The following is a 26,443-nucleotide window of genomic DNA, read 5'->3' as shown; positions in this document are numbered from 1 at the left end:
AAATATAAAAAGTAGAACACATCTCTTTCAGAAATAATACTGGGAATGTAGGACTTAACCTCTTTTACTTAAGTCATAATTGGATGTGTAAGGAACAGATTTGGCTGGATTAGCATTGATAGGAAAACTTCGTAAGACTTATTAGGAAGCAGGGAATACCTTTGATGACTTCAATCATATACGAAGTGGCATGGGAAGGACCCACCTACCTTGTCCTCTTCTTAACTTGGTTGTCACAAATATTTAGATAGCACTTTACAGTCTAGAGGTGGCATTCACACCTGTTTTATTTCACCAAATAACCCTTCCTTTTTTATTTATTTTTGGTAGTAGTCTTGTTTCTACTTCCTTACTGTATTTCCATTGTTGTATTGTGGTTAGGTTGTTTGTTTGTTTGTGGGATTTTTGGTAATTTCAGTTTGTTATTTTGTTTGGTTTTCCTCAGCATATGGTTAAATGACATGGAAGAGCATTTCTCATGTTGCTGTTGGAAGACAACAATATGGAAATTTTTAATTTTTCTGAAAAAACAGGTGTTTTGTTTTGTGAAGAAACGTGTTACAATGCTGCTCTTGGAATCAGTGTCTGGTAAATATTTAATAAAGATCTTGGGTGAAGCAGAGTGACTCCTGTGGTTGCATTTGGAGAAGATAGTAAGCTGCAGAGGATTGCCTGGGAGAGCCTGGACATCAGGCCGTACAAATGAGCAACCCTGACTTGTGGGCCTAGGGCGAGTGACACAGAAGTCAGAGAGAAAGTTACATAATAGCAGGATGTAGAGGTTTGTGACACGGAACAGGAAGTATATGCACAGTAAGGCACGTGAACTGAACTAACCAATCAGCTATTACCAGCGTGGCACTTGAGCGGGCGGATCACTAACAATACTATATAAGCACGCGGAATTGCGGAAATAAACGATTCACACTGTTAGCTCACATTGAGTCGTCTCATGATTCCACAAGCCTGCCTCCAACAGTAACCAACACATTTTGTCTTTCATTGCTCACATGGGAAAACAGTTGTCAGAATTTGAATACAGCTACTCTATTCATATCCTACATTAGGCTAAAGAACTTTAAATAAGTAGAAAATTTCTTTGTCATAATGTCCATGAGAGAGATCAAAATTTGAAAAACAAGGCCTGGGAGAACAGGATATTGAGTGCAATAAGCTGGATCAGTGTGAAGAATGAAGTTGACTCTTTAATTACTAGGGACCAAAATTAGTAGCTTGATTTTTTTGGACCTGTGGGGAAAGAAAAGCAGTGACCATCTCTAGAGACAAAGTAGAACACAGTATTTGCAAGGAATTAAAGAAATCTTGGCCTTGTCACCAACTAGTAGAAGGAAACTTGTAATAATAAAAATTATTATTTTATGAATAATAATAGTTTTTATAATTTAGTCCAAAGCAGATTTCATTAATTCCTAAAGTAAATGGACATGACTTTGTTTTTGTTTTTGTTTAAGGACTAATCTAAAAAGTTAGGAATCTGTCAACAAAAGTATATATGTCCAAAGTGGGGTAACAAATTAATATTGGATTAATGAAATGATTCATGACTGAAACATTCAAAGAGCTGTAAGTTCTGTAGTCATGTAGTAGGTCTGGAACTCACTATGAAAGGACATCTGCAAGACCCAGCGGGAAAATAACTGTTGTCTCATGTGAGTAAGTTAAGTTTGCTTCTGGCAGCTAGTGCACCTTTCCAATGGGTGTTTAGAGAAATGAGTATCAAAGTTAGCTTAAGCCAGTTGCTGTCATCGGGAATTTTTTTTGGTCATCTGTAGTTCAACCAAGAGAAAGCTGAAGCAGATATTCCTCTCTAAAATAATTAATTGTCAGTCAATCATCATTTGATTCATTAAATCAGTGTTAAGTAAAGCCTATGACTTAAAGATTTCTTGCTTTCAGGAACGGCTAGATTGCTGTGGTCTATGCTTCAGCCTTGTACTAGGTGGAAGCTGATTATAACCAAGTAAAGACTGATCAAAGAAAACTTAATTTCTCTTGAGCTAGAACTATATGAGGCATAAAATAGAATAAGACTCAACAGATTGCAGTTCTGACTGCTTGCGTTTAAGGTCCAGTGAACTAGACCTACTTTTGGTTACCTTTAAAACATGTTATCTCAATGGCACGACGATAGGATGATCCATACCACAAGACTGCAGTAACAGAGGCAAGGTCCTCTGACTAATCTCTGATCCCTGTCACTGCGATGGAAGCAAAAGGCTGTGTCCTGTGTGAATGCCAGGACATCAATAGGTCCCTAGGGAGGTTGATGTTGTAATGCAGTTTCAATCTCTGTCTCAGCTGCAATGGATACGTTGTGTGGATAAACTCTAATGGCATTCTGATTTGGCTTCAGTGGAGCCACAATTTCATCCACCAAATGTCTCATACGCACAGTGTATGTTATGACTGTATTTCAACGAATGAAATGCTACTAGTTCATAATACACATCATTTAAGGTATGCCCAGACCAAGGTGACCTAACTTCAATGCTTTTGAATATAGTCTTGCAGACAGTGACCTTATCATCATTAAAGAAATAAAGAATAAGAATATGAAGATAATGAGGGCTCGTTTTCTCTACAATAACTTTCATTACTGTGAAAGACTCGCTTTCTTTTGCTGCAGGAGACATTTATTCATTTTTTACACTTGGGTCTTTCCTACTTTATTGTTTAACTAAACAGAAAAGTCCAGACCAAAGTCATCCTGCTGTGTTTCCATAGCGCTATTCAAGACATGACAAAAACATGTCAGAGATCAATTTTACCAACACCTGCCAGCTGCCCAACAACATGAAAAGTAAAATACATTCATGCTTAAACCTCACAGAGAAGCTGAAAAGGAAGGTATTATTATAAAATCCCAAACACAAAATAAAGACTTCAGTGAAAATGGCTACTGGCTGTCTTATCTTAAGCTTCTAGCAGTAATATTCTACTTATATTCAGGGAATGCTCCCTTCTGGGAATAGCATACTTTATGAATACGTGTTTAAAGTAGTCCTAACAATAAATAGAATTTATCTGAGATTCAGGATTAAAAAAGCATGCTAAAAGTATCAGGTAAAACCTGTCTGATTTATTGACTGGATTTTAGCTTCATATGTTTTTTCTCCTTTCTGAGGATGGATGTGATTAGTGTTTAAATAATATCCCAATAATCTTGTTAAACTGCCTTGTAAATCAGTAGCTGCTGATTTTCTAGAGTTTGTCCCAGAGTTGGGGCAACCAGATCACCAAAAACACAAACAGAGGCGATTTGCATTTGACTTTCAAGCAAAACTGACAGGTGAAAACTATATAAAGAACGCTTCACAGCTTTAATTGTCACTGAAGAGAATTCTAGCTGATTTAGGCCTTACATTCACAATTAATTCGAGCCACAGGTTTCTGACTGGTGTTAAATTAGATCCTGGCTAATTTCACACTACTCAAAAATCTGCTGTGAAATTAACCAGGGTCTAATTTAACATAAGATCTTGCACTGCAGGAGCAATTCATATGCTTCAGTGTAACTTGAAAGTGTTACAGTCTCAATCCTATTACAATTTCTTTTTTTATAAGGTCATCTTTTATGAAAGAGCACAGGACCTTGGAGCTCAAATACATTCCACTGCTATTTAACTAATCATTTTAATAATGCTCCTTAATGTAGCAAGCAGCAGTAATAGAAGGAGAAAGAAGCATGTATTTTCCACTTAAAAGAAGGCATATTCAGAGGGTAATTACAGTTCACAGTATATAAAACACAGCGTTCCTTAAATTTCTTACTCACTTATTTCTGTGGCTGTAACAGTTATGTTGTGCCAAGAAGCTATCTCTCGGTCCAGAGGTTTAGTTGTAATGATTGTTCCATTGTGTTCATTGATGCTGAACAATCTCTTTAAACGCATGCCACGGACGATAGAGTACCTGCACCAAAAAAAAGTAAAGAGATTCCCTAATACTGAAATGTTCCATCAGAGGCAAGGACATAGAAAGCTATTGTCAGTTGAGAAAACAGAGCTGTGCATATATACATATAAATGTGTGCTGCAACAACTCAGAAATCATGAAAAATGTACACTTCTAAACATTTAAAATTCACTGCTGCCAAGATCAAAGCTCTTCTTTTTATAAAACTAAATACGTCTCAGATCTATATTAATGTGAACTGAATCTGAAATGCATTATTCATTCTTACTTCTAAGTCAGGCTCACAGCAGGTGAATGACTTCGTTGAAAGGAAACAGCAAAAGTGCCACTTGTGAAATGAATAACACTAACAGATAAGTGGAGGTATAATGGCAAATCTATTTTATCATTGCTGACATGCTCTGATGCCAAGGGAATGGGCATTATAAAGAAAGGCAGACAACTATTTGTAATGAGGTGACATCGAGGCAGGAGAAAAAATCCTAATGCAGGAGATGATTGCAAACGAGTCCAGTGTTTGTGAGTCTTCACTGAAAAAGCTCTGGATGCTATGTCCATATGTGAACATGCACATGTGTATACATACATACATACAACTCCAACTGTTAAAATTTAGCCACTGGTCACGGGCCAGAGATGGACTGGAAAAAAACCCCAAAGATATTGGTTCTAGGGGAAAGGATATTTACCAGTGTTTTTCATGACAAACAAAAAAGACTGTATGTCACAATTCCTAGTAGAGTATATTTCATGGAAATAAAACCTGTTTGAAGAGGTGAAATGTTCTCACCACTCCAGTTTGGTATTCCTACATTCAACTATTCCTTCCTTTCTTGTACCTTTAATTGTGCTTGACAAAGTCCTTCTGTCTCTTGTTGGCACTTAGGACTCCAGCTCAGATTTTGTGCCAGGTTGGCTGACTGTCTAACTTGTTATTTATAGTTACATTTTGTCTGTTTTGAAAACCAGTTAAGAGGATAAATCAAGGAACCGACAGAACACAATCAGTGAAAGTTACCATTTGAGCCAAAGATTTGACATTTATAAACCTCTATTTTAGGGATTTACATTTTTTTTCCCCACAAAAAGCACAAAACAAGCCCTTTTTTTTTAAAAAAAAGGACATGTACACTTTTATTTATTTTTATTTTAAGCTATGACTAGCTTACTAAATAACAGTAAATTAATTTAAAATCGTAACAAATGGCCTTGCATTGACTTATCTTCTGAAGCCATAACTATAGGTAGCAATATATATGAATATATATTTATCTGTTATTAGGAATATACACACTATAAATTTTTTTTTGTGTCCATCCTTTTGTCCCTATATCCTAGCTTGTCTAAATTGCACAGTACAGTGATGCCAAGTAACTCTAGAAGCTATTTTAATTATAAGCCCCATGTTAAAGATTAGTTACCTGTTTTCTCCCTTAAGAGACAGCAAAATTATTTTGCAAAGTTAAAAGAAGACTCTCTTTGTATAATATCCCTGTGGGGCAATTGTGGCAGGGGGAGGGAATGGGGAAGTTTTCGGTCATGCTGAACTGAGCAGATGCCACTGGAGCTATTTTGTGTATCTCTCCCAACAACGAGTCCATTCCTCCATACCTCCAGAAGTTATTGAAAGAGACTGGAACATCTCCAAGCAGTTACAGGTTTGGCTGTGGTACCTTAGACCTGCTGCTGTGCACAGACTCTTCCAGACCACTTGTACTGGTTTCAGGCAGGAATGAGCTCCTCTCCTACACAGAGCTGGCCAGCCCACAGTTTTCCAATGGATTTGTTTTATTCCATGGTCCAAAAAGCAGGTTCAAAGCAGGTTCTTTTGTTAGTGGACTGGGGAGTTCACAGTTTATCTCCCTGATCTGGGGTTCTTGGCTCGTGGGTTTTTCTCCCTGCTCTCAGAACTGTTCACTGCTTTTGGGATCTGGCTATGTGTCAGTCAGCGTGGGGTTAGCTACTGTATCATATGTTCTATTTGCTACTGTTTTAATTACTTATTATTAGTAGTATTTTTAGTATTACTATAAGTTTCATTTCTATTATTAAATAGTTCTTAGCTCAATATTTATGAGCTTCCCTTGGTTGTTTATATTTGTCTCCAAACCTTCTCCACTCTGGCAGCAGGCAGAGGTGAGTGAGCAACTGAGTGGTACTTAATTGCCAGATAAGGCTAAACCACGACACCATCTCAAAGTGATTGCAAAGATGCACAGAGCTCATTTATTTCCATTTTGGGCTAGGGATCAAGATTTAACCTATTGTACTGTTTTTGATTGGGATAGAGTTAATTATCTTCATAGCAGATTGAATGAGGCTATGTTTTGGATTTGTGTTGAAAAGAGTGTTGATAAGACAAGGATGTTTTTGTTATTGCTGAGCAGAGCTTACACAGAGTCAAGGCCTTTTCTGCCTCTTACACCACCCACCAGCAATTAGGCTGGGATTGTGCAAGCTGGGAGGGGACACAACCAGGACAGCTGACCCCACCTCATCAAAGGGATATTCCAATCCATATGACATCAGGCTCAGCATGTAAAGCTGGGAAAAGAGGAAAGAAGGGGGGTGGACTGTCAGAGTTAGGGTCTTTGTTTTCCCAAGCAACACACGATGAAGCCCTGTTTACCTAGACATGGCTGAACAGCTGCCTGCCAATGGGAATTGGTGAATGAATTCTTAGACTATTTTGCTTGTGTGAGTGGTTTTTATTTTACCCAGCAAACTTTCTTTATCTCAACCCATGAGTTTTCTCACTTTTATGCTTCCAATTCTCATCCTCATCCTGCTGTGGGGGGAGTGAGCAAGTGACTGTGGGCTTTGTGGTGCTTGGTTGCCAGATGGGGTTAAACCATGACAGCTGTGGGTGCACAAGAAGTGAGACAGCTGACTCCAACTGTCCAAAGAGCTATCCCATACCATATGACACAATGCTCAGTAATAATATTGGGAGGGGATGCCTTTGCAGGGGGATTGACTGGCTGGTGGTGAACAATTGGTTTGGGTTTTTTGTAATATTTGTTTTTCTTGGGGCTTTGCGGTGTTTTGTTGGTTTTGGGGTTTTTTTGTTTTTTTCTTCTTTGTATCTTCTTTTTCTTATTATTAAAATTTCTTTATCTCAATCTATGAGTTTTAACATTTCTACCTTTCTGATTCTTTCCTGCCTCGCAGTGGGTTAGGGGCTGAGTGAGCGGCTGTGTGGAAAACTCTTAGCTGCCTATCGTGTTATACCGCAACACCTAGAATAACCTAGGCTATCACAATGAAAGCATTATTAACTGTAATCATAAGCCAAGTTAAGGAATAGAAATAGCCTTTGTAAATCCCAACTACATTTATATTTGAGGAGTGTCCACATTTTGAGTTAGGTACCTGACTGGACAGTCATCATCATCTGGGTCTCTAGCAGTCACAACGCCCACCAGTGAGCCACTCACAGCCCCTTCAGCAATCTCCATCATATAGTTCTCCAAGGTGAAAACTGGAGGTTCATCAGCATCTTCCACATTGATTTTGACAACAGTTTTGTCTTCAAATGGTTCTTCTTTCAGAAAACGGTCATCAATGTATCTGTTTACAACTTTTGCTAGAACACTGTATCTCCTCTTGCTCTCATAATCCACTTTCTGTTAAGAAAGAAAGATGTGGAGTGTTTCTTTCTTCACATTTGAATTAAATACCTTTCAATAAGTAGTGTGATATTAAAGACAAAATAGTGCTACTCTTCGTTTGGGCATGTTTAAGAAGTGATTACTTCTAAGATTTTTATGTTAAAACCACTTTAAACTGTGCTATGCCACTGTTTGCTTTTATGTGTAGGCTGGCTTTAACGCTACAGTAAAACAAAACTGTAAAAGAAGTCTTGCCACAGAATGTCAGCCTTAGTAAAACAACTTCTATTTGTACTCATATTTCCAACATATGCGTACCCTTAGTGAACGCTATCCTCTACTCTTACATAAACAATGACAATTGGTTAATCTGTAGTGTTTAAGTTGTTAAAATTTGTTTTTAAAGGAAATAAATTCCAATGAGTGTTTATAAAAACACGGTTACATTACTATTTTATATAGACATCTTTAATTAAAAAAAACCTAAACAAGTAATTTCTTGAATGTAATAAATCCAAATAGAAAACAAACAAAGCAAACCAAAACCAAAACCAACCAAAAAAAAAAAAAAAACCCTACCCAAACCCCAACATTTATAATGTTCAGTTCTTCAGGCTCCAGGATTTCACTAGACTATCATTTCAGATGATGACCCAGAAGACCCAGAAATCTTCCTTCATGATTCCAAAATAAATCACACAGTATCAAAGCCTCTTAAATATCTTAATTCATAAACTTGTATATTTTGAGTGCAGCATCTTTTCAAAGCTATGTCATAACAAAAACCCCACTGTGTATCTGATTCTGTAATACATTATGGCCCCAGTTAAGTTTCACAGGCGGTTTTGGAAGTGAGGAAATGTTGTGTATAATTTATTAATAAATTTTTATAGATGATGGACAGAAGAGAGAGAACATTTTCTCACAGTGGCATACACGCTGTTGCACAGCTGGGAATAACATGAAGATACTTTGACTGCGACTATTGTATTCAGCAGTAATAGAAATGAATCAAAAAAAGTAAACAAACAAAAGCATGTGTCTTTTTATTCCTAAAAAGGATTCCTATTAGGAATATTCCTAATATCCTAATCAAATCAGAAGCCTAAAGAAAGAACAAATAGAATTCACAGCAATATGCTATATTTAAACATCCACCTTAATTGAGGAGGTTCTTTCTAGTATTTAGAGATTTTTTATAAGGTTTCTGAGATCTCACCTTTTTTAATAAGATAATTCCTTCTTGAGTCTCATTGTTAGTGATGATGTCAAAAACCTCTGAGCTATCTCCTTCAATGAAATAATTCATGGCTGCATTTTCTCCTATGTCACTGTCTTCTGCAAAGACTTTTCCTACAGTAGTGCCCACAGGAGACTCTTCATTGACGCTCATGTAATAGAGTCCTGAAGAAACAAATACTGTCACAATTTAGTGATCTGACATAGCTAATAGCTGCTGTAACTATGATGGCCTAAGGCTCTCAGAAAGTTGGGGAAAGCCCCCACCTTTTATTAGAGCAATGGATCTAATTCAGAAATGGACAGATCTTGGGGGCAGGGAATGACAACCTTTACACTCTTCTCTCAGCCCCACTTTAGCAGTAAATAAGGAGCTAAGAGGAACAAACAGGGTGAAAAAACAGTGGAGGGCAGCACTTCCCAACTGCATTTCACTAGTTCTTCCTGACAGCCCAGCTAGCAGCTACAACATCTGCTAGAAACACCCTAGACAGAGAAGGTCTCATTTGCCAAGAAGTTTACAGTATCTGTCAGTAAAGAATGAAGAGAGGAGAAAAAGAAAGTAGGTACTAAATATCCCATTGCCCAGATTTTAGGCTTAGTTAGCACAAACTAACAAAAGACAAAAATTTAATTTGTCTCCAAAGCCTAGCAATAAAAACAGCAGGCCTGAGGTCTCCTGTAATGATAATGATAGAATCATAGAACCTTTATGTTGGAAAAGACCTTTAAGGTCATCAAGTCCAAACATTAACCTAACATGGCTAATACCACCACTAAACCATGTCTATAAGCACTTGGTCCACACACCTCTTAAATGCTTCCAGGAATGGGGACTCAACTCCCTGGGCATCCAATTCCAGTGCTTGATTACCCTTTTGGTGAAGAAACTTTCCCTAATACCCAGTCTACACCTCCCCTTGTGCAACCTGAGGCCATTTCCTCTTGTCCTATGGCTTTTAACTTGGGAGAAGAGAGCAACCCCCACCTCTCCGCAACCTGCTTTCAGGTAGTTGTAGAGAGTGATAAGGTCTCCCCTGAACCTCTTCTTCTCCAGGCTAAACCCCCCCACTTCCCTCAGCTGCTCCTCACAGGACTTGCCCTCTAGACCCTTCACCAGCTCTGCTGCCTTTCGCTGGACACACTCCAGAACCTAAATGTCTTTCTTGAGGTGAGCGGTCAAAACTGAACACAGTACCTGAAATATGGAGCAAGACTGAGAAGTCTGAGAGTTTATCAGTCAGTTGATCCTTGTAGGTTTGAAATAGCCATTTGGGATTTATCTTTCCCATTCATCTCTGAGCTTTTATGTGGTATTTTTTAAATTTAATTTTTACTTGAATTTGTATGCTGAAATCAAAGCACAGACCTCCTCTGTAAAAATGTACCAGAGAACTTAACAGAGATGCAGTAGATCTAAATTTCCTCAAGACTTCAACTAATGTAAGTAGCCTATACTCACGCTGTTGAAATTTAGGTGGATTGTCATTGACGTCAGAGAGATTGATGGTAACAGTGGCTGTTGCTGAAAATGCCCCTGCTTCCCCAACCATATCTTTGGCTTGGATAATGACCAAATACTGATCTTTTGTTTCTCTATCCATTTGGGAAGCCATTCTGATGACCCCTAAAAATGAAAAGTATAACACAATAGGATATAATAGTCTCATCTTTTTCCCAATATCACTGTATAATTTGGGTATAAAATGCATCATCACAGTTATGAATTTACAATGTACATTTATAATGTAAATTTTGCACATCACATCTGTCTTAAGAATGTAAATTAGTATTCATAGAATGGGTTGGGTTGGAAGGAACCCTGAAGATCATCTAGTTCCAACACCACTGCCATGGGCAGGGACATCTTCCATGAGATCAGAGTGCCCAAAGCCTCATCCAACCCGGCTTTGAACACATCCAGGGATGGGGCATCCACAGCTTCTCTGGGCAACCTGTTCCTGTGCCTCACCACCCTCTCTGTGAAGAACTTCTTCCTGATATCTAATCTAAATCTGCCCTCTTTTAATTTAAACTCATTACCCCTTGTCCTGTCACTACAGGCCCTTGTAAGAAGTCTCCCTCCAGCATTATTGTAGGCCTCTGCTAAAGTCTCCCCAGAGCCTTCTCTTCTCCAGGCTGAACAAGCCCAACGCTCTCAGTCTGTCTTCATGGGAGATGTGTGCTCCAGCCCTCTGAGCATCTTCGTGGCCTCCTCTGGACTTGCTCCAACCTGTCAATATTCTTCTGATGTTGTGGGCCCCAGGGCTGGATGCAGCACTCCAGGTGGGGTTTCAAGAGAGCAGAGTAGAGGGGGAAAATCCCCTCCCTCGACCTGCTGGCCACACTTCTGATACAGCCCAGGATACGGTTGGCCTTCTGGGCTGCCAGCGCACACTGCTGGCTCATGTTCAGCTTTTCAGCCACCAGTACCCCCAAGTCCTTCTCCTCAGGGCTGCTCTCTACCCATTCTCCCCCCAGCCTGTACATTTGCCTGGGATTGCCCCAACCCAGGTGCAGGACCTTGCACTTGGCCTTGATGAACTTCATGAGGTTGGCACAGGCCCACCTCTACAGCTTGTGAAAGCCCCTCTGGATGGCATCCCTTCTGTCCAGCATGTCAACTGCACCACACAGCTTGGTGTCATTGGCCAACTTGCTGCGGGAGCACTCAATCCCACCATCCACGTCACTGACAAAGATGCTGAACAGTGCCGTTCTCAATACTGACCGCCAAGGAACACCACTCATCACTGGTGTCCACTCACACATCGAGCTGTTGACCACCACTCTCTGTGACCATCCAGCCAATTCCTTACCCACTGAGTGGTCCATTCCTCTCCAATTCAGAGACAAGGATGTCGTGCAGGACAGTGTTAGTGCTTTGCACAAGTCCAGGTAGATGACTGGGTCTCATCCACTTGCTCATCCTGGTTCAGGTGGCCTGTAGCAGACTCCCAGTATAGTATCTCCTGCCCATGCCCTCTCTTTGATACTGACCCATAAGCTCTGGGTCAGCCCCTCATCCACCCCCATATACAGCTCCATGTACTCCTGTACATGTATTGGTCTCTGACATAGTGGACATCACCCTCTCCTTGTTTCCCTTGCCTGTCCTTCATAAATAGCCTCTATTTTTCCATTCTGACATTCCAGTCATAGGAGCCGTCCCACCATGTCTTCGTGATGCCAATGAGGTCATAGCCCCGCAGGCATGTGAATGTCTCTGACTTTTGTTCTTTATTTCTCAGACTTTCTGTATTCAGAAAGAGGTATTTCAGATGGGCCCCCATTGAAGCTGACTTGCTGACTGGATCAGCTGGAATTCCCATGTATTGTTCCTCAGGTGTTCTCCTGCTGACCTGTGGTCCTTCTCCAGGCTCTGGGCATCTCTTGGTGGCACTAGGCTCCAACTAGAAGGAGTAGGATGGGTTGAGGTTTCCCTCCACCATCAGCCGTAGTTTAAAGCCCTCTTCACCAGCTTGGCAAGCATTTGCCCAAAGACATTCTTTCCCTTTTTGTCAGATGTACCCCATTAGCTGCCAGTAAAACAGGCTTCTCAAAGTGAGTCCAATTAGCCAAAGTGCTGGGTGTGGCACCAGTCCTGCAGCTGACTGTTGATTCACCAGATTCAAATGGCCCTTTCAAATCACTTACCTTTGACTGTGAGGATTGATGACAAAACTACCTGGGCACTAGAGTCCGCTGCTCCCAGGGCTCTGTAACCCTTTTTGATAGTCCTCAGACTGGTCCTGACTGCATCATTGGTGCCTTAAGTTTTCATAGCCTCTAAGTGACATCCCTGAAACGAGCCCACCTCTGTAGAGAGTGTGTTTGGTCTGCAAATGGGTGCCTCCGTACCCCTCAGAAGAGAGTCACCTGCTTCTATCACCCGTTGATTTTTCTTAGTTGTGCTGGTTGTTATACAAGGAGCAGCCCAAGCTGCCTTACTCCGTGCCAGCATCTCTCCTGATTTGATGGGTCTTTCCTTTCATTTGCAGAGCAGTGAAGTGATTCTGCAAGGGTACCTCAGGCATCAGAAGAAGTCTTTTCCTCCGTCTGGTCCTTGCTCTTGTGACCGTCCATTCTTTGCCAATATTGGTCTCTCTCTCTTCCAAGTGTGTCAGTGTGGAGTTCTGGGATGTTTAGCTGTAGGTCCATTCCATACTGCACTTGGGACCAGCTGTCTAACTCCTCAGCCACCCTGGTGTCCCACAGTCTTCTCACTGCCTTCTGCAGCTCAGCCATCTGCCACAGGAGACCCTCCACCTGGGCACACTTCTGGCATGCAGATCCGCTGCCTGCCCCTGCTCCGGGAGAAATGTATGGGCATTTCCTGCAGCCTGTAGTCTGTACTACAACCTCTCCCTTCAGCAGCTCCATCCAGGTGGAGGCATTAACCACTACTGGGTGGACCAGTGCAGACCTCCCAGCCAGAGCTGCAGCTTTTGGTCTCTGACAAGTGCGCACCGTTCTACCATTCACGACAACATCTACAGTGTATGACAGATCCATTTTGCATACTTAGAGGTTTTGAGAGCAAAACACATCATGTATCTCCTCTACCATATATCACCATATTTCTTCCTCATAGATCAGGGTTTTGAAGGGATGTCACCTATCTGTGGTTTCTCCAGCACAGAGATAGGAATGTCACGAGTCGTAGAGCTGTTAACCCAACAGTGTTCCTAGGTCCATTTGTTGCATGGGGTACTCAGACTCCAACTCTTTTCTTTAGTAAGATAATTTACTATATAACTTCTTGATTCACTACAGAGAAAGGATTTCACCTTCCTAAGGGAAAGAAAGAATTGGGTTTTTTTAGATATAGGAACTATGCAAAGATGTACAAGTGTAAGGTTGTATCAGTCAATCTCTGTATTGAAATGAAGAAAAGTATTTTTACTTACATCCATTTTATGTTAGTTTATGAATTCTTTGAAGGTACAAGTTCATTTGTACTACCTGTCTTAGGCTCCACAGAGAAATAAGGCTGTCCCTGAAGAAGACTGTAAAGGAGACGGGCGCTATATCCATAAGAAGGATCATCACCATCTGTAGCTGTTACCTGTGTAACCGAAGTACCTCAAGGAAAAAATAAAATAGATTACATTTATTTTCTTCTTGTATAACATCCATAGTACATACAAAATATAAACTCTTTAAAAACCTTTAAACACACCAGTTATATTAGCAAACAGCCCTGAAAGTTTACAGGCACAAAAGGCACCTTCTAAAATTTTTCATTAATATGGGAAAATATTTCCTCAGCAACTATTCTTGCTGCATTCAAATTTTCAATTAGAATGAAAATAACGAAGGTATGATTTTTCAGCACCACATATATGTTGCTTAAAATACTATGTATCATGATTTTTTCCCTAATTTTCAGTATGTGAATGGAGTGCAACAAATCGTTTCCCCTCCCCTTGTATATCCTTCAAAGTATTTTATGGAAGTTTCCCATCGGAATAAGAAAACGCAGCCACTTTATCACCAGTAGGCCCACTGGAGATGAAATTAATTGTTAGTAAGCAAAGCAACCAAGAAGCATAGCAAGGGTCTGATAATATTTTTTATCCTTGAGTTTTTAATGAGCCTGTCCCAGTGCAAGAGTGATGATAGAATCCTCAGTGAAAAAAAACGCAGCAGAATCAATCTGATTTGATTTCCTCTCTGGCTGGAAGCTGGTTATATCCTAGATACAAGACTGACAGCAATCTCATGGCACCATCAGTGGTGACTGCCCTTTAAAATAAAATGTTAACAGTAGTATCATTCTCTAAGTTAACCATTTTTTGGTCTTTTTTCCTCACCTAGGTTCTGCATAAGAATACAAATATCACTTCTCTGATATAGGAACAGTGTGCAATCAAGCTACTTTTAAAACTTTCTGGCATATGTTCACCTGCTTACCAGTATAGCTGTATAGCTATGCTAGGGGAGAAAAGAATAAGAAATGATGGAGCGCATGGGATTTGACCAGAAACAACTTTTATGGCAAACTCGAAGTTGATAGTTTTCCCCAATAAAATGAATAAATTAATTTCTGAGTTTTCTAGAAGTTCAGTAGTTTTATTTTAAAGTAGAAATTAAGAAGGCTTCCTCATTTTGACTACTTAAAAATTGTGGGGTTTTACATTTTCTTTCAATTTATTCAGCAGCTCTTCAAGTGATCCCATACTACTAATGCTAATAATTTGGAGTTATATGTCCTTGAAGTCATACTTACAATAACAAACTTCTGATATTTAGGTGTGCATTAGGTATGTGTATAGATGTGCATATATATATATACTGTTTCCTATTATTCTTGAAAAATGTAAAAGCTAAAATAACAGATTAATCAGGGAACATATACGCTTCAGAAATACAATAGTCTTTAATAAGACTGAGTGGTAAAGGAAATCTTAAGCTACACAACTGTTAACTTTGTATCAGCTGTGGTCTATGGAAACTGTTTTAACTAATACAGGAAATTCATCCTCTAAACAATTTACCACGATCAGAATGCAGTTGTTATAATGACAAAAAAAGAATGGAGTGATAGGGAGGAAGGGATCAAGAACTATGAATAATCCGATCAGTACAGTTTGTTATAAATTCCATTTTCTACTAAACAAACCCAAGTACCAACAACTACATTTAGAAATGGACTTTTTTACAGCAGCATGTTTAATAAATCAGGAATAAAATCCAACATATATAAGGCTGCAAAGCTATCATTACAGCTTTGTGCATCTCATTCATTTAAAGGTAGATTTATTTTCTGCACAGTTTCTAAACATTAGAAAGGATAGTTGAAACTAAACCAGCATTTGCTGCTTCTCTAAGCCCCCAGCCCACTTTTCTGCTTGCCTGTTGACCCTTTAAGAGTGCAGCAGAAGGCAGAAGCATGGAAATTGCTCAGCTGGGTGAAGTGAGATGCAGCTGGTGGATATAATGGAAAGGTGAGCAGGGAAGGGTCATGTGATAAAGGAGTTGACTGGGAGGGAAGCAGTAACAGATCTACACTCTCAGGAGGAAAGTTGTTTTTCACTGGGGTGACAGGGATCAGGTAAGAGAGGACTATGGTTTCTTACATTTTTTTGGGGGGCAATGATTTTATGATAACTATATGAACCTCTATATTAAGTATAGACTATGTAGTAAGCAGAAGAAAACACTATCCTAGGTTTGGAATACTTTTTCAGTTTTTAATTTTTCACTGCCATGAAGCCTGTATTTCTTTATACATTTAACCTGCAGAAAAAATATGAGTTATTTACTGAAAGGAAACATGTTTACCTATGCATTTGTATTTAAATGATAGGAATTACAATGTAAATATGTACCCAAAAACTCAAAAAAAAAAAAAAGTCATTTTTTATAACTCCATGCTTGGGAGAAGAATAATAATTGATCAGGTACAAATAGTATATTTTAAAACAATCAATTTGCACAGAACCGAACCCTCAAACAAAAAACCAAGCTATTGTCCCACCTCTTGATATTGAAGCTATGACACAATATGATTGACAATCGAACTATGATACAGTTTCACAACATTTATGTGAAAATATCATAGCAGAGGTGAATGAACTGATCATGTCTGTTGGCTTTCAAGCATGCATTTTTCTATATGGGAGTCTGTGTGATGTTGATATGAAGTTTAGCCCCAAATATCTGTTTTATGTACACAATAATGTCTTAAGCTAGATAGTAAACATGCTGACACCTTTTTTTTGCTGTTTATTAGCTTTATTTAACACAAACTATATTTTGTTGATTGCTACATAAGGCTTTTCTTTGTATTTCTGCAGCCTTGGTTTCACCCTTCTTTGGGGAAATGTAGTAGATGTAGTAGTACCATTTACATATTGCAGCCCATTCAGTACCTTTATAGGGCCCTCATATGACAAATAGTTATTAATTTTTCTACTCTAGAGCTTGAAATCTATAAAAGCAGTAAGTACTGATATATTACTGCATCTTACTCTTAACCATTACACCAGTTATATTGCATTTGCAGAAGTTTAACAGCTACATGGAAGATACAGTAGAAAACCAGACCAAATGTTTGAAGGAAAACCACAGTCACATTCTCAGAAGAGAGCCCGCTTGCTGACATGCTTTTCATTTACTGTGACACTTTCATATAAAATCCTAATAAAATGTAGCACTACAGATAAGAGAGCTAAGAAAGAATTAAGATGTATTCTGATTTGTTGGCACACTAGTGTATATATATCGGTATTTGTACCTAACTTAAGGCAAAATTATCTGTGCCTGTTTTCTGCAGCTCTCTGAACCAAGTATGAACTATTCTCTCTTTGTTTTCTTTATTCCAGACAAAATGTTCAACAACTTTTAAGTGCTTTCCCAGGTACTGACCACACTTCCTGAGTGTGTTTTCTGTGAGAAAATACTAGGCGATCCCATGTGTAGCACCAGTGAGCTGAACTGCTGCTAGAGAGCTCTGAGACAGAGCAAAGGCACAGTCTCTCTACTGAACTGTATCATTTAAATGAATTCTGGTCTACATCCCTTTTTATGCAAGCAGATGCTCTGTTTTACTTTGAAAAAATACTAAGATAATAAACCATTACAGTATCCATACTGTAAATTTCAGTTGGTTACTGTTTCTATCCACTGGTAGGTAGAAATTTTCCTTGTAAGAATTTATGCTTTAGGATGCACACACAAACAGGTTTCACCTCAGAGCAGGGTAACCGAGCCCAGAGAAGTCCTCATGGTGTGGCCCAGCTGTTTCATGTGTTGGAGCTGACCACTATTTAGGTATATATTATGCCCCACTCAACGTATGTTCTAGATACCAGACATCCATACTACTGGCATACTAATGTGTTAGTGGCTACATGGAAGAAGGTGAAAGAATGATCCATAAAATATCTATTGTATTAGTGCTAGAGAGGTCAAGCAGAGAAGAAGCAGTGTAGAAAATACTTCAAGATCCATAGGACTGACTTAGATTCACATATCGTACGCTGGATGACTGCAAATCTGTGAGTTTACTGTTTCAGATAGTCTCTGTCTAAGGCAGGAGGCACGCAGGGTTTTATTTTTCACCCATTCTGACAAATGGGAGGTGGTGCTGCTTCTGATTTTTTACACTTTTTTTTTTTTCTTTTCATATATTTCTACATTTTACTGGAATCCTTTTATTTTATAAATTTACAGGAATATCACAATTATTAAATGTTTTGCAGTTTGAGTAATCTTATGTGGAAGTGATATGGTATTTTAGGGATGTAAATATATAGTAGATGACACAGAAGATTGGATAAAGATTGCTGAGATTTTAATTTATAGGATGTTAGTTTATAGCCAACTCAAGTCGATACAGATTGAAAGCTCACATCTGTCAACTGCTTATTAGTGGTTCCAGGTAAGAAACAGGTATATGGGAAAAGTTGTTGTACTGTTGGTTTTGACCGTAAGTACCACCCTACCTAACTCTTTTCTTTTTTTCTTTTTTTTCTATATAGTCATCACTGAGACAGGGGTATAAAATAGAAGGAATAGATAATTTAACATGGCTTGATTTACACTCACACAGACCTGTAGCCATTCACAGAAGTATACCAAGAATTAACTTATCAGCTATTTTAAAGCTATTTTTTAATAAGAGACCAAGTGCCTCATAAACAATGCTTTACCGGGGAGGAGGCCACTGTCTATGTCCTAAATCTGTGTAATCCCAGAAAAAATTACCCAGATATTTCCAGATAGTGAACTGTGTCAACTACTGCAGTGAGTACATTAAAAAAAAAAAAAACAAAACAAAACAAAAAACCAAAAAAACCCCCACAAAAACCCAACCATCATCCACGAAACCAAAAACAAATGTCCTTGACAAGGCACCTGTCGTCTTGTCTCTAAACCTGAGTGAATGAGCAAGACAAAATGGCTAGAAGTTCCCTCTGAACAATCAACACATCATGTTAGGAAAAGTTATTTGAACAAAAGCTCAGATGCAAAAGTCTTGAGATAAATAAGTCTGTAAGGAAGAATGTTTCTTCCCTGCAACTATCATATGCCCAAAACTGATTTCCCTGCTAGAGGTGGTATAAGCAGGGTAACTAGGAAATACATTGATTAAAATGCATGTCTCTTTTAGCCATTTGTGGTAATGATGGTAGCCTGCTTCCTGGCAGAAATTAGGAATCTAACTCCACTTTTGATTAAATTCCAGGCATGAATATCCTTTTCATACAACTTCTATCCAGCATGGCAGAAGATGATAAATTTTACATCTCCCTGTGAAAAATTCACTGAATCTGCCCTAAATGTTGAGGGGGAATGCTGAATGAAACATAGTTTTTATTACCTTTTATGATCACTGATGCTATTGAGTTAATGACCTCATTAATTCATACAGTTTTAAGTAACACAATATTTTAATTTCTTTTCAATATTATTTGCAACAGAAATAACCCTATCTCTTTTGGTTAAGAATTTAAAAGATTACCAGGATTCTTTCTGTAGGATTTAGGGAATGCATTTTTCCATTTGTTTTGAAGATGGTTATTTGGAGACAGCAGTATTTGTAACATGCTTGTTTGTCAGCTGCATTCATACTTTGGGGTGTTTTTAAGGATTTAAATATATGTATATACACATTATGTGTACATGCATGTGTACAGTTATATGTATACATACACCTGTATCTGTCAGATGTTAATCATAAAATGCTTTAGGTTGTAAGGGACCTTTTAAAGACCATCCAGTTCCAAACCCCCTGCCATGGGCAGGGACACCTTCCACTAGACCAGGCTGCTCAAAGCCTCATCCAGCCTGGCCTTGAACACTTCCAGGGATGGGGCATCCACGGCTTCTCTGGGCAACCTGTTCCAGTGCCTCACCAACCTCTCCGTGAAGAACTTCTTCCTGATATCTAATCTAATGCTCCCCACTTTCAATTTAAACCCATTCCCGTCTTCGTGGTACCCCCTTCAGGTACTGGAAGGTGCTATAACATTTCCCCAGAGCCTTCTCTTCTCCAGACTCTCTCAGCCTTAACTTTGCTTCTTGTTTGTTGTATTAAGCTTCCAGATACACGACAGATCCTATTACAAGTCTGTTTGATCGCGTGGAAGTGTGAAAGAGGTGGTGCACGGGTTAAGTTTTTTCTCTTGACAAGAAAATTACAATTCATGTGCTTAGGCAATCAGAAGATAGTCCTTCACTGCATACCATCTAATCCAAACAGAGAGAAATTGATTGATGGGAAAGAGGCTTGGCAGTGTAAATAGGTAGGCATCATATGTGGTGAGAGGATAGTCATCTCATCAGCCCCACATCAACTTCCTACCATTCCTGTTCTGAAGCCATTACTGATAGGAAGGAAGCTATCCTTATCTTTGTAAGGGAAGCTACCTGTGAAGTGAACGTGATTCTTTTCCAGATACAGTGTAATATGCTTTATACTACACAGGGTATAATAGAGACATATTGTTTAATTATTAAGCAGAATCAGAGTAGACTGAAGGGTGCTGTTGAGTACTTTTCAGTTCAACCAAGCTTACACTTATGTCCTTGAAAGAGTCATTTGAGGTCACAGGACTTCAAAGGTTATGTGCATACTACTTTTCTTTCAGATTGGTAGTAGCCTGAAGAGCTGACAAGTTGTAGCAATGATCATACACTGAACAATTTTCTAGAGACTAGGGTGCTATACTGATTGAAAAAGTAGTGAAATCTCAAAATCTCCTTTGCAGTCCCAGCTGGCTTATTCCAAATTGTAATGTTGTTTTCTTAAAAAAACTGTCTGTTTCAATGACAAATCACGAGTGGGAAAGATTACTCTCTGTAGTCAAGCTGAGCATGTACCCAGATTCTGTAAAAATGCTTGGGTACGTGTAGGTACCTAAATAATTAAAGATGGGGATATTAAGTAGAGGTATGCACAATATTTGCTTGGAAATATGCAAAAGTATAGGCTTAAAGTTTGTGAAATAGTTTGCTTCCTTCCCACAGAAAAGCAGTCTATAAAATATGATATTAAGTCTTTTTTATATCAACATGGCTATCTGGAAAAACTCAGGAAAGAGAGAGGTTCATTCACAGCATGTCATACCTTCAGGTGACATCTCTGGAACAGTGGCTGTATATGGTCCGTCCAAGAATTCTGGTTCATGATCATTGACATCGCGAACCTTGATAATAAACTCTGATTCAGCTTCAACGGGAACATGGGTGGTTCTGTTAACTGCTTGTGCTCTTAGAGTGTAGAAGGGTTTCTCTTCTCGATCCAGCTTTTGTGTCACATAAATCTTGCCATTATTTTCGTCAATGATAAAAATGCTTCCAGCTCCCTCCCCAGTCAACATATATTTTAGGTTGCCATCCTGCTCGTCTAAATCTGATTTCAGCTGCAAGTACAAAACAGAAAAATAAGCGACATTTTGGGAGGAATAACATTTTGGAATATTCATTCTAGGCTTTGTTCGTTTTCATTCTGTCACTAGTGAGCCTTCTTGGGTACTAACATTTAAAACAAGTTACTGTCATATTTTCAGACAGTCATGGCTCAGGTTTAAAGTATGGATATATAAATGCATGGTAAACCTGAATAAACATGTTTCAGCCCCCTTGAACTGAAGGGAATGAATGTAAGTATCTATTTTAGATTGTTGCTTTATGAGCCCCCATATAAATCTGCTGAAAAGAATGCAAAGGTTTGTTAAATATTATGTATTTTTTGTATTATTATGAATGACAGATGTATTTTCTAAGTTTTATGTATGTATTTTGTAGTCAGCAATACTAAGAATGAATGAGAGACAGTGGTGTTCTACTTCTGTTGAAATTTTAAAGCGATGAAAAGCCATTATGTAGTATGATTCTCTATTATTTATTCTGAAATAAATTGATAGACATTTTCCATTTCCTTCCAGGATGATCTGCATCCACTTTTGTCTTGCTAAGATGAACTTCATAATGATGATTCCTCTGATGAAGCCGAGCCTTGGAGACCATTGTGGTCCAGCTGCATTTGTTCATGCCAACAAAACAGTTTTGTTAATGTTAACAATATTTAACAGTACTCTTTTAATAGCAATAACTTAATTTCTGAACTTCAAACATCCACAGTTGAATTTTACAGGAACAATAATTTCTATGTAGCATTAATTGTCTATTCATTTATTTATTTTGGATTTAGAATAAAAGACGTCAAAATCTCAAAGCCTGGATAATAATTGAAAAATCCAATGTAAAAAATAAAATAAAGGAAAACATACAAACAAACAAAACCAAAACCAAAAATGTTTTATTCAGCTTGCTTTTCTCCATGAGGCAGCACGGTTTAAATTTAAATAATATGTCTGCACATTAGCTTCAATAACCACACTATTGTGCTTCATGCTTATTGACCCTACAGCTCAGTGTAGGATATGAGGTCACAGAGTTGGAAAGAAGTAACTGTCAGAGGTAAAGCGTCCATTTTCCTATTGGATCTTCTCAACATATTTTGTAATGGCTTCTAAAGTTACAAAAATAATTTCAGCTTTTCTTTGGAACAATGACCACGACTTCTGAAGATTCTCATAGTGCAGAATTTTCTGCATGCATCAAAAGATAGTTTATTTTGAATATGGCTGGTACAATGCTCTGAGATATGAGGAACAGTTTTGAGATCCTGTGCTGAGTTCTTTCAGAGTATTTACATGCTGAATTATAGAGAGTTAATTTCCCTTTCCAGTACAAGAGAGAGAATTTTCAAGGCAAGAGAGTTTAGAGCCATTTAAAATATGAACAATTTAAAGGCAAAGGTTTTCAGCATAAGTAGTTGTGTTCAAATCATGGGTAAGGCTCACCCCTTTATGACAGGTCTAGTCAAACTCATTTTAACACCATGCAATTTTGGCATCTGGTTAAGGAGCACCACAGATTCTTTTTAATCCATAAATATTTGTTCCCTTGTAATGAGCCATTTGGCATGGGAAAAGTGATCAATATCTAGATCTTTGACCTAAGTTGGGTTCAGATGTGATCACACAGTGTATCAAACCCTTAGAAACTGGAACCATACCTTGGCCTCGCTGTTTGGACATAACCTATGTAGAACTACTTCACTCAGGATAATTTATTCCCAAAAGATTTTTCATGACCTTTACCATTTTAAATGAGAAGTCTCTTACAGATGATGTTTCCTGAGGAAGCATACTGTAGGTTCGCAGTTTATCAGTTTTATTAAGCTAGATACAAAAGAATAAACAGTCTGTCCCCTGTAAAAGAGAACTTGGACCAAGAATTTATGTACTTCATATATCTGAGACTGCAGTACTGATGAACACATTTCCTTTTCTTAAACATGATAATGGAAGAAAACCCTCATGAGTGTATGTTAAATGGAATTTGAAGATTTGGTTCTGAATCTGCCTGAGAACAGAAGTTCATATGCAACAGTGACTCAAAAACAAAGACTGTCTACCTTTGTATTTTTGTTGATGCAATTTCCTTCAGGGCCTTATTTACTAAGAATTCATGTGTTGGTCAGAGACTTTCACTTCATTTACTGAAAGCAGAGAATATTCTACTCAATAAAAAGACACAAGTAAATATGTCTGATTAGACAATGGTTAGATTGCAATAAATTGATAATAATCTTCAATAAAAATTCCCCATAGTTTACCTGTGAGAAATAGACAAGATTACAAAATTTTTTCTAAAGCTGAATAAAAATACATGACATTTTTGAAGTTTCTTTTAGAGGAAACTGTTTTCCAGCTATGGAAAAAGTAATAATAATTTAAAAATGAGGATGTCTACACTTGTTCTTTCAGAAGTGAGACATCACACTTCCACAGTAGTTACTTCTAAAGGGCTGTGAAAAAGTAATTAATGAATTTTGAGCACTTCACCCTTTGGGCCCAATTAAATTTTAGTGCTAGTTAATTACCAGTTAAACTTATTTTGGTGCATTAATCTAGGAAGTGCCTCAAATTATAATAAAAACACCCACCTAGATCTCAAGATTACAATTACTTCTAGCATATACAAATAAATAATAATAATAACAAGAATAGTAAGAATAATCAGAGGGAGAAGATGGGGCAGATAAAGTCTCATTAAGACAATTATCTTAAAACACATTTTTAAAGGAGGGTGAAAAATAATTGCTCATTGTGCTAAACCTATGTTAATCTAATGAACCATGCAGATTCCTGTAGTTCCTCAGTGGTAAAAGGATTTAGTATTAATCTGCTTCATTAAAAATTAATGATGGGTAAATCAGCTGCTACTTAGTGTAATAGAAAATAGTTTTAAATAATGTTTGTAAACTACACTGTGCTCAGTATGGCTGCTTTGATGCAGTACCAAAAATAGTACAAGCAAACTGGCAGATGTTGATAAATGAGTCTGTAACTTTCATTTGGAAGACAGAAAGGAAATTTTCAGTTTGATATTTTGTCTGCTGTGTGTGGAACTAGTTTTAGTAATAGAGTGAATGTGAAGTTTCCTTGACAGCAGACATAGGTGAGAGAAGGTCCTTGATACTGCCGCAGCCTACAGCCCTTGGAGTTCTCTGACCCTGTCAGGTCCAGTAAAAGAGAGATATTCTGCTCAATTACAGCTCTCTAAGCTCTTCTTTCTTCCTTTTTTCATATTTCCAGGTCACTGGAGATTCTTGGTCTCCCAAGCCAAAGCAGTAAGCTGCTGATCAGCACGTTAAATCTAACCTTGTGCCATCCTTGAATCATTAGTTATCATACCTGTCCAACATACACAGGCACCACTGAAGTCTGTTCCTCAGTTGCAAACAGTGGCTCCCATACCCAGCCACGTTTCACTCTTCGAACTTCTGTGAAAGACTGATCTGTGTTCTGAATGCTGCGGTTCTGTGTGTGTGGAAAGCAAGGCCAGAGCTGAACCAGCATCAGTACGAGAGACAGCAATGCAGAGGAATTCATGCTGAACACTTCTTTCAAGCAATTTTAATCTGTAGAAGGGGAGAAAAAATGGAAAAACTTTGACAAAGCCTCACTTTTGGCTTTCTGCTTTTATATATTGATTCTGTGCTAATATAAGAGCTGATTTGCAGTGTTAAAATCTCCTCCTCTCCCTAAAAGGAAAGAGCTGAAACAAAGTCTGTTTCTGATTAAACCAGAGATTTTCTTAGAGACGTTGGCATGAAAGTCAAGTGTTCAAATTTCCTATATGAATATCCTACACGGGTACTTCCTATGCAAAAAAAGGAAAATCATCCTTCAATTAATTCATCTTCCAAATTAAGCTGGCTAATTGTATTGTGTAGCCTAGGAATAATTTGATTGGAATAATTGTATGTTTCTGCTTAGACAGGGCTCATTTTGAGCTGCAGTCACAGAACTGCCTGAAGGGTGAACATCTAGCCTGAGTGGCCCTGATGACTGACAGCTGAAACAGAGCGGTGCAGGTATTTTTTAACCTCTTCTTTCCCTCTTTTCCAACGCAGCAAAATGCCTGCAAAATTGCTAGAGGTGGTAGAGTATCTATGAACAAGGAGCAAAAATGTGTAACTTTCTCCTTCCTGGTCAATAGAAATTTTCTTAACTGATTTTACAACCCCTGACATTCTTCTATTTAACTAAACAGACAAAGAGCAAATGCGTCTTGAAAGCTGTAGGTTTCTCCAGCTAGTTTCATTGGCACAAAGTATTCCTTCAGAAAATGAAGGTTTTGCACAAATTATACGCTAACATTGACTTTTCAGTGATTTTTGGTACAACAATTGAAACTGAATTTAAAATAAACTGCAATTCAGTTAAGAATGGTCATCTTCTATGGGGCAAAAAGGAAAAATTTGAAAATCCTTTCCACACATATTTCAAGTCTTAAAAACTTACTGGTGATGGCATTAGCTATTCTTTTCAAGGCTTTAACCTTGAAGAATAACATTTCCTATGTAGGAGAAGACTGGTTTATGAATTTATCACATGCCACTCAGTTTGTGCAACACACTGGGAAAAATATTTGGCTGCATTTACTGTAGGCCTGAAAAATCCCATCCTTATGAAAAACAAAATGCCATAATTTCTTACGATGAAAGTCTGGTCATATAGACAATTATTTATTTCCTTCCAGCACTTTTACATGACATTCAACAGTAGTCTGATATATATGTAATTTGCATATGTATATTTACTGAGAAGAAGATAAATGAGTTCTAATAGTAAGGCTTATACAATTGTAGGAACTAAACTGCAGGTTCCAATTTCTTAAATGTTTTCTGGTTTTCAACTGTAAAGCTGTAACAGTGCAAGATGAGACTTGAATGGAAGGAATGTGACTTGGGTACTCTCTTATTTTAGTTTTCTGTGGAAAACTGTTTATTTTCCTAAACAGCGAGAATATTTGTGACATGGAAGACAAGGCCAACAAAGCTCAACTTGGCTCTCAGATAAAGCTTGAGTGAGGCTTAAAAGACCTAAAGGCTTTGGAGAGTCTCTGTACAACGGGTCCACTTAACATTAAGCAGTAATTTGCACAGAAATTAATCTTGAAAATGAACATTCATTTTATTGCAGTACATAGCAACAGACAAAAAAACTCAAACAATGAAAACTGAATAGTCAAAGAGACCTTTCTAAGGAATCATATAGAAAATTATTTCAATCACTATTTAAATGAGGAGACAGGTGTTCAGTCTGGGCCATAGCAAATGCTTCTGG

General features: G+C 38.2%; 1 protein-coding gene across 1 annotated transcript in view; it reads right to left on the bottom strand.

Annotated features, from left to right (window-relative positions):
- Window positions 1-24,737, bottom strand: part of CDH19 (cadherin 19, type 2) — a gene marked incomplete at its 3' end in the record, with an annotated part of 28,568 nt that extends 3,831 nt beyond the window's left edge. The window contains exons 1-7 of the mRNA XM_010158276.1: window positions 24,506-24,737; window positions 20,866-21,160; window positions 13,752-13,871; window positions 10,249-10,413; window positions 8,767-8,951; window positions 7,309-7,562; window positions 3,797-3,933 (exon numbers count right to left, since the gene is read on the bottom strand). Coding sequence (XP_010156578.1) covers window positions 3,797-3,933; window positions 7,309-7,562; window positions 8,767-8,951; window positions 10,249-10,413; window positions 13,752-13,871; window positions 20,866-21,160; window positions 24,506-24,703 — 1,354 coding nt within the window. The remainder of the gene's footprint in view (window positions 1-3,796; window positions 3,934-7,308; window positions 7,563-8,766; window positions 8,952-10,248; window positions 10,414-13,751; window positions 13,872-20,865; window positions 21,161-24,505) is intronic.
- Window positions 24,738-26,443: the final 1,706 nt, after the last annotated feature.

Source organism: Eurypyga helias, unplaced genomic scaffold, assembly GCF_000690775.1.
Source record: "Eurypyga helias isolate BGI_N326 unplaced genomic scaffold, ASM69077v1 scaffold4819, whole genome shotgun sequence".
Taxonomy (NCBI): domain Eukaryota; kingdom Metazoa; phylum Chordata; class Aves; order Eurypygiformes; family Eurypygidae; genus Eurypyga; species Eurypyga helias.
This window is presented reverse-complemented; position numbering and strand designations above follow the sequence as displayed.